General features: G+C 40.6%; 1 protein-coding gene across 11 annotated transcripts in view; it reads right to left on the bottom strand.

Annotated features, from left to right (window-relative positions):
- The window catches only part of RGS6 (regulator of G protein signaling 6), a 260910-nt gene that overhangs the window by 63703 nt on the left and 184921 nt on the right, over window positions 1-12286 (bottom strand). For all 11 annotated transcript variants that reach the window (XM_064424434.1, XM_064424436.1, XM_064424439.1 and 8 more), the window contains 5 exons: window positions 9550-9600; window positions 8029-8135; window positions 5684-5735; window positions 3226-3290; window positions 216-292 (listed from right to left, as the gene is read on the bottom strand). In XM_064424434.1, the coding sequence (XP_064280504.1) occupies window positions 216-292; window positions 3226-3290; window positions 5684-5735; window positions 8029-8135; window positions 9550-9600 (352 nt within the window). The remainder of the gene's footprint in view (window positions 1-215; window positions 293-3225; window positions 3291-5683; window positions 5736-8028; window positions 8136-9549; window positions 9601-12286) is intronic.

The raw sequence follows: 12286 nt of genomic DNA, 5'->3' as shown, positions 1-12286 counted from the left end.
CCACATACAGATAATTAAACCCATCTTTCATTTTCTGGCACAGACCTTAGGAATTGGCTCTCTACTGTTTCTAGTCTGCCAGTGATTAAAATTCACCAACACCTTCTGAGCTTAGTCACAGTTAAGATTTTGACAAAGAAGTTTTATCCATTCAGAATCCCCTTCCCTTCACAGCTCTAAATACTGGTGCCATTCAGTGCTCCAGGATTACTCACTTCACTTGGGCTTCTGCTTGCATGAAGATGAATTCCCACTTTCTTGCAAACGCTCTCTGAAGCCTTGCTAAGTTTTCCTGTCAAAAGATCAAAATAGTAAGAACAACTAATTTCTGTAATTATAGCAATTGCTTGAGAATACATTTAGCATGGTGGGTATTTATTTTATTCCTTTTATTTTTTAACCGAGCAACTAAAGTCATGGAAGTCAGTGTTGGTTTCAGGTGAACTGCAGTGCAGGCAAAGCAAGGCTGTAACACATCTTTTTGGGCTGCAACCCAAAGGGCCCTGCCAGGCATAAGTAATGGAGTGTGATGAAGACAGCTTGAGCTCTAGTATGAAAAAAATTATGGACTTGTTCCCAAAAGATAACACTGAGAAGCTTTGTGAAGCTGATGACTTTCATTTCTGATAGCAGATGGCTGCCAGCTGCACGTTTCCCTCTCATCCTCACTTCCCCTCCTCTCTGCACTGTTCTCTTCTCTTCAGGCTTTTGTGAAGGTGCAAAGCCTGAGCGTCCCCTGCTTTGCTCAGTCCTGGTCGCTGCTGAGAGTATTATGCAGCTGCACAGTACTGAAGGCTGGGGATTGCCAGGATGATTCACAAAAGGAAATAGCTTGTTTGTCTGAACAATGAACACAGTTACTGCAAAGAATGGCTCCAGATGCAGTTTTGCTCTACACCTGAAGTAACAGCTCTGGTCCAGACCCATTCCAGAGTGTAGCTATCTGAACATTTGGATGTGGATGTGCCTTCACCACAGCTTGAGGTTAAACTCAGAACACACCTGGAATTTCAGGCTTAAATTGCACCCTGAAGTTACATATCCATATCCTCCCCAAGAAAGCAGGCCTGAGAGCCAATTAACAGGATGTTCTTCTCCATTACAGCTAGTTTAACTGCTTCAAATTTACATTGAAAACAAACACTTGTAGTTCTACTCTTGTTCTCTTTATACTTAGCACCTTTATTTTGAGAAACATTTTTCAGGCACACACATTTCAATGCAAGAAATCTTCCTTCTAGTTACTTTAAATTCTTGTATAACACAAGGCATAAAGCTTGGCCCTGTTACCACCAAGTCCATGTAGCAGTTTCAGTCTGTACATATGGAGGAAAAAAGTTAAACAAATGATTTACAGCTGTACTGACCCGTGATGATTTCCTTAACTGTGGCTACAAAGAACAACAACTTGTAATTATCTTAACACAAATTTTTGTATTTTTTTCATTATTTTTATTTTATTTTAAATTATGTTCACATGTGCCCTCTGAAGTAAATATGCTGAAGCAAATGAAACATCACCAATGGAAGCTATATTTGAATTGTGCTTATGTTTGACAAATTATAAAAAAACCTGAATGCAACTATACAAGCTTAATCATATCATCAAGTCCCCTGCTCTAATCAGTATAAATGTGGGCTGGGGGACTGTCTGTAAATGCTGCAAGCAGAACCTAAAAATGAAATTCTATTCTCTTGTAGCTCCAGGTCACTGCTGATATCTGTGGAGAAACATTCTCATGCTGCATCTCCAAAGGTATGAGAAGCACTGCTTCTCACTCCTGCAAACCTGCTTCTCTCACTAGTGCTGAGCTTACATCCCTTCCTGGATCTGCTTCAGCTCCCATAATGCTTAGGAAGAGTTGGTGCCATTCTTATCTGAATGTCTCTAATTAAGAGAACAAAGTTTGAATGCAGAAGTAACCTCTAATTGTGCAATGCAATATTCACAAGAAAAATGAGAGACTGCCAAGATCTAATTATTTACCATCACTAGAGCATTGCTACTCTCAGTAGGCAACAATGTGCAAAAGTACTTAGCCAAAGCCTGACTGCATGTGTGTGGGAGTATGTGCGCCGCTGAACAGCCTTTTGTTGCTTTATGGTAGATCTTCGGAGTACTTACACTTAATTGGTTGGATGTGAGCAATTTTAATGGTTTTAATCATGAAATCAACAATATGCAGAAGAGAAAACTCAGCAAAAGGACATGTAAGTGCATGCAGGTTGTTATATTCCTTCCTTTGTGCCTGTTTGAGATTAGAACTCTTGGGAAGTTGGAAGGCATTTCCAGGGTGGACTAGGTAAGTGGCAATTTTGCATGCTCTGCACTGAAAGGACCAAATGGCCTATCTCTCCATGTGCACAAATGTTCTAAAATGTAGAAGGCAAAGAAGAAGGAAAAACTTCAATCTTGGGGAAAAAAAAAAAACCAAACCAAGAATCCCACTCTAAAACATATGCAAATATATGCAACATAAATGTTTTCATTGTAACAAACAGTACTGCATAAGTCCACTAGACTTGTAAACAAACCCTCTAATGAAAAACTCCATGTATAAAATTCTGCTATTACACTGTTGAGCAAGTAAACAGAAGAAAGTCAATATGACAGAAAGAAAAGTTTAGCTGCTTAGAGTGCTACACTGCTGGTATTCAAAAAAACACTCAGCCCTGCCCCTCCTGCCTCCATCTTCCCACTCCTCTCCACCCTGCAGTCTGACATGAAAGTTTGAGATATTTTTACTGATAGTAACTCCATATCAGAAAACGCACTCTAAATAAAGTTCAGTGATACTTTTCATATGGCATATAGAAAATGTTCCAAGTCTAATATCTGAGAACTTTTGTAACAAGATGTGTCATCAACAATTTAATTGCCCAGTGGCACACCTGAAAATCCATCATTTTCCCGTGCTGAAATCTGCTATATAAACCAGGATTTCCTAACTGAAAACAGGACACCAAGCTAAACTTCTGTGTAATTTGCTCCAGTCTTGAAGGGCTCATTATACAGTAGATGCTTTAATGTTGGACACTGCAAAGCCAGGGACATTCATCAGTCTTGTTCCTGATGTTGTCTTCCTATCAGGCTTCACACAGTTCTGACAACTAAGGAAAAGACACAGTCAAGGCTGACCCCAAAGCACAAAATTGCAGCATTCACTTGGCAAGCAAAGCTATCCCTGCACCCCCAGCTTTAAACTCTAGCAGCAGTGTACCTACGGCTTCATAATCCGCCAGCTCCAGCCTAGCTTTGTTCTGCATGGTCCGTTTGCAAAGATAGATGGCTAAAGGGAGAAACAGAATGGAAAACAATTACAGACAGATTATTAGTACTAGATCTTAAAAGAAAAAAAAAAGAAAAAAGAAAAAAAGAAGGAAAAAAATAGTCTATAGACAGTTTGTTTTCATCAGAAAGCACCACGAGTCAAGGAATGAGAGGGCTGGACACCCAGCTGACATTGCTTATAACTAATCTCAGAGGCCCTGAACATCTGGGACATCTCATTTAAAAGTGCTGAGAGCAGATGCCAGGACCTAACAAGATGTCCACAAAAGGCACAATTGCTCCTGGGTCTGGTAAAAGATATAGTATAAGCAACCTGTTCCCTAAGCAGTTTGGGAATATGCATGCCAAAGTGACCATCCCTGCATTTCTTTTCTGCTAAGAAAAAATAAAAATAAATCCGGATATTGAAGTGAAAACAGAAATATGGGCCAGATCTTAAAAGCATGATCTGAGTGTTTTTTAATATGCTCCATCCTCTTATTCTTACACATTTCAAATGGTTAAGAGAAGCCTTGTCACATTTTGCTATAGGCAGAGGCTGCTGAAACTGATGTGGTTTGGAATTCTGAGGGTCAAGATGAGCCCAGCACACACCACCAAACCAGTCCTGGGCTGCCTGCTGGGAAAGCGCCACCTGGATCTGCTAAGCTCACCCCATTTCCATTAAAGGCTGACACACAAGGTTCACAGCACACTCTGTGTATGCAGTCAGGTCTGAACTTAATGGAGGCCCAGTGCTACTCATGTAATTCTACTCCACGCTGTTTCTGTAATTTAAACATTCATATAATGAGCCAGAGTTGATCAGTTCGTTTATATTTACACATCTCAAGGGCAGTTTTCTCTGTAAGGTGCTTATGACACCTAATGAAGTGAGTCAGTTGTCTCACAGTGTTTTTTCATGCAAGGCAGTGAACTGCCATTAGCAAGTTAGTTCCTCTCCTGTAAGTGGACACATGCAAATAAAAAAAGTATGAAGTAGTCCTGGGATTTCAATTTTATTTGGGTCTACTGCTAGTTTGGGATTAATTCCTGGGAAGACTCCATCTGTACAGGCCTCTGATATGCAAAGTCTGATTACAAGCATATGTTAGAGGTTTCTGGGACAGATGAAAATCTGTCACTACAGGGCTCAGCTAATGCAGCTGAAGCTTGTCCAGCTGTGGGTCAGCTCATAGAGGGCTTTATTTTGGGGTGTACTGTTCCACTCAGTGCAGCACAATAATCTGACTGCCAAAACCAATTATTTATCTGATATTGCAGGAAAAAAACAGAACCTCCCTCTTCACATTATTTTTCTGGTATTTAAAGAATACATATGAGGCACAGTTCACACAGTAATATAGGATGACTGTAAAATCTGGACCTTTTTTTGCAAATAAAAGCCAGCATTTTGTTTTCTCTTTAACCATTCCCTCACTGGGATAAACATGTAAGTCTAGCTCATCTGCAGATGAGGACTGCAAATGAACTATCATATGACACACCATTGCAGGCTACTTCTTCACCCCAGCAAATGATTTCCAGAATCCATAATGATAAGTAATTATTGGCCAGGAAAGAAAAAAACCCAAACTGATTATTCAGGGACGCGTTCTAAACCAATCTTAGATTATGAGATAAAGGACTTCCAGAAGCTCCCGTTTTATGACTGCACACATGGATACACTTCCTCTTCCAAAGCCACATCAGGATGCAACAATTAATTTTATCATTTAACTGTGAAAGCAGTGCAGTTCTGGAAGAGACAGCAATATTGCATGCAGACAGCTAAAGATAACAACACTGACATATTTTCTTTATGTATTATCCCTGTCTGCAGGCACTCACATGTTTAAAACACCATGTTGCACTTTATTAACTCATAAACCATGCTCAGTCTACTCTTTTACCGTATCATCTGGTAATCTTAAAAAAATGGGAAAATAAGTCTGATGTCATGTATCAGAGAACTTTTAACTATGGGCTGCTGTTAGTTATGTACTGGTGTATTGATCACTCAGTAAGTGCCCAGATGAAGTAAATTTTATTGATCCACATAACGGATTCAGCAACAGATCAGAGGATAGTCTCCCACAAAAGCAACATCAGTATTATTTAAGATTCCCAAGAACCAGTATTCTGCTTGCCACAAATCCTGCTGAAATGAACAGAGCTATGGGAGAATGAAGGCAACGGATGGCAAAATCCTGACCCCACTGAGCTCCAGGGGCTTGAGACACCCCAGGGTTTCAGTTTGTACATTTGAGATGGGCACAGACCTACCTCTGATGCTGCTGCCTGACAAGAAACTCTGTACATGAAGGGTGCACATGGCCAGCAGTCATTATTTTGAGGACAACTGTTTACATCACAAACTAACTTTCTATAATGAAACAATCATACTCTCACCATAATCTGTGTTTTCTGGTTCCCAGCAATTTGAAGGCCAAAAGTATGGTGCCTAAGAAAAAACATATACATTTTTGTAATTTAAGAGGTAAAAACCGATTCAGATGCAGAAAAACATTAAAAGTTCAAAAAGATGAATCACAAAATCTACCTCCCAGATTCTGCCCTCAGGGGAAACACTGCTACAGATTACAGTAAAAGTGAGGATGCTGCAAAAACTTTTCATAGTCCTCACTGCAGGTAAATAGAGATGCTGTAATGCAAGCGCCTCTTGTGGAGGATGTCCAGTGTCCTGATGAAATTTCAGACACTGTTGCCAGGTCATCTGAATGTGGACATCTTATCCACTATCCCCAGAACCTCCTCTTTCCCCAAGAATTCACAGGCAACCTGAATATATATACTTTTTTAAGTGCATGAGGAACCTTGTGGTCTTATCTATATGCTACATATCCCTTGCTCTTCTGGAGCAGCTACCAATGCGGCTGGCAGACTCCAAAACAATTTCCTTTTTAGTTGTAACAGATGGCAGAGGTCAAAACTCAGCTGTTTAGAGTCATTCCAAAAGCAGAAGTCCTGCTATACTTAGTGCTTTTGTTTTTTATCCAGGACTGCATATTGCAGTTGCTACAATTAACTACAAGCTATATATGAATGCATTTCAGATTTAACATTAATGAAAAATAACATACCAGCCATCACACAAATTACAGAACACTGATGCATTACTGATTACACATTGCTTTACTGATGTATTGCTACAGATGGGCATTAGACATTAACACACAGTTTGGTACCTTCCACCAAAGTACAGTGAGAAAACATGGAGGATTCAAATGATACAGGGTTCAATGCTCCTACTGATATGTATCTTATGAATTCCAGAAGATAAAGAGCTACTGTTAAAGGAGCAACTGAGGTTGAGGTAAAAAGTAACAAGAGGAGAATAATGGAAAAAAAGCATGATTCTATCAGGTTATTTTTGTAGAAAACACCTAAGGAGGTGTGTTGGAGGAAATGAAAACAGGCAAAGAATATGCAAAAGTTGTAAGAAAAGACAAGGGAAAGAATAGTCAATAAGCAGTCAGTTTGATGATGTGGTTTACACAGGCTTAAAACAATAAAAAGAAATTAAGTTATATTGAATTGTAGCTCCTGAAAACTGCACAGGACAAGTTCTTAGAGTGCCATTCTTTTAAAACAGAGAAAAATACAGCTAAATGGACAGCCAGTATTACCCCTGCTTCTGTTGTGTCATACACGACAGGAGGATCAGGACTTTCAGAAAAGAAAGAGAATTGTAATGAAAAATCTGAGTCTGAACTATGCCTTGCAACCAGAAGGTGGGGTGAGATAAGAGGAGATCTGTGATCTCCTGGGCTTCTTTTTTCACCGTGACATTGGTCACATATGATAACACAATACCACAGTAGCAGTAGGCATGAGCAGCTGCAACATCAGATGCAAAGAGCAGAACTGGCTTTTCAAATAAAAGCTAAAAAAGAGTAAAAAAATGTAAAGGAGGAACAGGAGGGTGAACAGAAGAGAGGTGACAGGAAAGATAAGAAAGCTGGCTGAGACAATGTAACAGAAAAACACAAATTCAGCCAGCAGGACGAGGCAGTAGGACTCCAAGTTTAGACTTACTGCTTCTTCTAAAGTTATACAATCAGTTCAGAAGGAGCTTTTGCAGCACAAGCACTCAGTTATCTAGTGAGCTGACAGTGGCAGACTTTGGACAGGGCATGGAACTCAAACACAGGGTGCTTAAAAAATTCAGCACATCTAGAGGCACAGGAACACTGACGGATTGAGATGTCCCAGTTTAGGTGATTGCCAAGGTTATACATCCTTTGTAGAAGAGCCAAAGCCTTAAGCTTGCCCTCTCCCACACCAATCTGTAAGCAAGAGATGACAAAAATTTGAATTTTTTGCTGTGCCAAAGCTTGAATGTCCAGCTCCTATGTTTATCCTGGTCCATTTTGCACAGGAGAATGGCTACTTAATTCTGCATCAGAGTTAGGACCTGAAAGCCGCCTTCTTTCTCCTGGTTCAGTTCAAATTGGAGTAAAACAGCTGTGCATTCAGGTATCAGAAATAGTCACAAGACATAACCATTCATTTATGTTAAAAACTAAGTCAGAAGGTAGATGAGAGTGATTTGGGATTCTAAAGCAAATTTTTTTTGCAGGGACTTCATAATTTCCTAGGGCCTCTATGAAGACAGCCTTAATTCCTGACTTCATAGATCTAATGGCTGCTTAGGTATAAAGAGTGGGTGATTTAAGCAGTATTACTGCAGGGACAGAAGAAGGGGCCACAGGGGAGTCAGGGTGCTCACCAACCTGGAAACGATAGAATGTCCCGTCATCCTTAAGGGTAAGGACATGGTCTGAGATGGGAAAGACGTAACCCTGCGCAGCAATAAGACTTCCCAAGTGTATTGCTTCCCCTGTGAAAGAGAAAAAACAGCAGGGATGTGTCAACAAGACAGGCACCACACATTTCTCTGCTTTCAATTGCAGCTCTAGTGATGACTCATGTGAAATCTGGCGCCCACATGCCTCTCTGTACCCACACTACATCCCTACTACTTCCAGCCAAAGCCTGTAAAGCAGGGGTGCAGAAATCAGCCTTACAATACAGATGAAGCATCGCTTAAATGTTAACCCGTTAGGTTTTTGTTTACAAAATTCACACACCAGTTCAGCCCTAGAGTAAGAAATTAATTTCAAAGTACATTATCCACCACAGGTGACAGCTGACAAGAAGCCTGTTCCACCAGTGAACCTCACTTGCTTCTACCAAATCCAACAAGCACCTGCAACACCAGTTCATCAGCAGGGTATTTATTCATAAAGACACATCCTCACACTGTAGCACTGCCCTTTGTTAGAGAAAATGTTGCAAAGGAGAGTTATATATCCTAGCGCTGCCCAGGCAACCTCCCCCAATGCAGAGGCCCATCTGTGCAGATTTTCAAGCAATGCCAGCTGTCAAAAACTGCATCATCTTTCACAGAACTGAAAAATCATCTGCTTGTGCATGTCCAGATAGATAAGAAAGCTGTTGTCTGCAACTGAAATTCACATTTGGGACCTGACAGGACTCATGAGAAGGGATGTGCATACAGGGATGCCCTGCTGGGTGATTCAACACTGCCTCTATCTCTGTTTTTACATGATGACAGTAAGGCAGCTTAAAAACTGGTAGGTGAGAGTCTGGATTTTTCCCTTTTCTGAAAAGGAAAAGAAACTTCTGGACCTGCAGATCTTTTCTTCCCCTTTTCTCAATAGGTCTTCACTTGCCTAAATAATTTCGCTTTCTCTGAAGAGTGAGCTATTTGGATTGTGCCCATGCACTGATCACTCTTTATGGCTGATTATCCATTTGTCTATCTGCTGATTTATCTATTTGCTTTTTGTGATAAATTAAAAACCATTATCAGATTCTATGACCCTGGCCAAGAATGACACAGACACTATGTTCTGTCAGCTGAGGCTACTTTTCTTCACACTTTGAAAACCTGACGATATATTTGCCTGCTTAACCACACACATCCACCAACTTCTTTTTGAAATCTAGGAACAAAACCTAAAATCAATCAGTCTTCTGTAAGCAGCAACAGTTCCACAGACAGGCTAAAATGCCTGCAATAGTATTTCAGTGTGTTGCAGTATAAGGCATTAGACTTAATTAAGATGTTGACTCTTAACTCCTTTCCTCCTCCTCCTCCCCTCCAATGTTTAAATCAACCATGCTCTTTTACTGCCATTTTAGACTGCAGCAATATAGTATTTACTGTCTAATGGCACACACACAATACAGATGGAGCACCTATTTCTCCCCAGCTGTGGTCGCCTTACCTGCATCCTCAATGCTGAGGTTCTTCATAAGCCACTGCACAATATCAGAACCTTAACAAACAAATGAACAAAAATTTAAGAAAGCATTAGACACCGAGACCACAGGTTTGAGTGCCCTAGAGAGAGATAACATTGAGATAGATACAACAGAACTGGCATGAGCTTTATTCCATTTTGCTTTTTATTTCCACTGAGGTTTCAGAATGTTTTTCCTTCTTGTGCCACACTGCAGCTACATGGTTACTGACAGGTACTAAGTCCCAAGGGACTTTCTGTGCAATAGCAGACTTGATATACCTGAAGTCAGATATTAGTCTAATGGTTCCCTGTAACTGTTCTCTCCCATTTTATTCTCACCTCAGCATACAGATATAAGTTTCTGCAGGCACTGGTTAGCAAGCAGACAAAGGAGCATTTACTAGCACCTCACACCTGTAACATGCAAATGTATAGAACTGAAACATCAGTCAAAAACTGACAGGAGGGCCTTGCTTATGTCAAAGACAAGCAATGTCTTAGAGAAGGAGGTGGTATTCAGAGAGCCTTGAACCACAGCCCCTGTGAATGGTGGCTGGAAGATTGAGCCTTTAAGATCCATCAGGAAGTTCATTAGGTTTTCAGGGCCCATCCAGTACAATAAAAGTTGTTGCAATCTTATAATGAACATCAAATTCTCTAGGATGATCCTCTGCATACAACCTCTGCTGCTTGCACGGAGATCACAGAAGTGGAAAACTTGTCACTGTTCAGCAGAAAGTCCTGTTACCAAAATATATCTGACAGAGCAGCAAAATTTAGTTAAATCTCATACTCAGAAAGTTAAGCTTAAAATTAAACATTATGGTGTGTACAAGTCAGCTGGAGTTCTCTATAGTCAAAGGCAATCAGCAAAGACACTTGGATACAACATGGCAAGCCCATACTAAATTACAACAGTATTCATCACAACCTACCAATGTCATGTCTGGATGCAGACGTAACACCAAGCCCTTCTCAGCATCCTGTCAATGCCCGCAGAAATATTTGCAATCACATACAGTAGGCGAATAACCCCAGTAACACATCATAGAATCATAGACTGGCTTGGGCTAGAAGACACCTAAATATATCCAGTTCCAGCTCCCCAGCCATGGGCAGGGATGCTATCCACTAGACCAGCCTGCTCAAAGCCCCATCCAAACTGGTTCAGGCTTACAAAACAAATCCCAGAGGATCTTATCTGTGTGGAGCACTTCCGAGCTCAGACACGAATGGGACTTCAAGGAGCAGCATAATCACCATGTTTGCTCCAGAAGAACATTTTGCTTCCCACAGGACCAAAGCATCCCCACACCCTCAGCAAACCTTAAATATAATTAAAGCTAGGAGTCATAATATGCCACAGAGAGAAACAATAGGTACTGTTAGTGCTCCAGGTTCCAGCAATTATCTGCAGCTCTGACGCTCCCAATACAGGTGAAATTCTCATTAGAAATGTGAGCTCTACCCCACACAGAAGGGGACAGCAGCTCCCACTCCCCTGACAATGGAAGTTGACCCAGAACACTACAAAGAGCACCAGCAAATCCTCTTCAGACAGGCTTCAGCAGCAGGCAGCAATATGGACTGACCTACCTCATCCTACAGATGAAACAACAATTCCCTGGATTCCTGCAGGGAATCAGCAGGGCTCCTGAAGATCAGGCAAGCATCTGATTTCACTTATACACTGGGCAAGCAGATATGGTCAACAAGCAGCAGCTGGGTACTGTCTCAACATGCCTCAAAGGCAAACCAGATACTAAAGGACCAATCTCATGATCTTGTATTCGCAGCAGTATGGTCATTTTCCACACCTCTCAACTTCACCTAGGAGCATTTTCAGTTGCCACTACCCTATCTGCGAAGTTATTCCAGAATTATTTTTTTAATAGATTGGATGCTTCCTGTAACTTCACAACCTAAGTTTGTTAATGTGCAATTTATATGCATTTTATAACCATATTATGATTGAAGGAAAATAATGATTCTTCTTCCTTGACAGTTTCTCCTGAGTGTTTCTATGGAGGGCTGACACATTGCCTCCCTGCCTCCATCTCATTAAACCAACCCAACCCTTCCTATGTCCTCTTAAGGTGGTTTCTCCTTATACTTTACCATTCAGCAACTTCTCAAATTTAAATCAGCTTCTTTGCACTGAGCTCACCAAAACTGCAGTCAGTACCTGGCAGAACAGCAAACCAATGCCTCTGGCAATGGTGCCAGCACTTTCTTTTCTCTACTAAAACTATCATGCCACATGCATCCTGAGGTCATGTCATTTTCTTGAACAATAAATTTATTCAGAAAAATATGTACGAGGGTTGCAAAATTATCTGCTAAATGAAAAGGCATCTAGTGAACACTGTTAGCTGAATAACATATGGGGAATATGTTCAGAGCCATGTTGTTTTGACAAGTTTGTTAATAAAATATTGTATTTTATAAACACGGGTGTTCCCTTTTACCTTTTACCAAAAAAAATATTTTGAAGACCGAGTACAACATTTATGGTTAGAAAGCTAATTCAAGAAGATTAAAACTGTAGTGTTTCTGTATTTGTTAGAAACAAAACCTCACAAAATGCTGTCTTGGTTCAAGTGAAACCAGAATCTTTCTTGATTTTTCAGTTCATTCCCTAAACAAAAAAAGTCCACTGTTTCTCCTGATTTTGGTCTTGGTTGCAGGTTTGTAGTGGTCTCTTAGGCATTGTATTCCC

The sequence above is a fragment of the Passer domesticus genome, chromosome 6 (assembly GCF_036417665.1).
Source record: "Passer domesticus isolate bPasDom1 chromosome 6, bPasDom1.hap1, whole genome shotgun sequence".
In the NCBI taxonomy this organism is placed as follows: domain Eukaryota; kingdom Metazoa; phylum Chordata; class Aves; order Passeriformes; family Passeridae; genus Passer; species Passer domesticus.
This window is presented reverse-complemented; position numbering and strand designations above follow the sequence as displayed.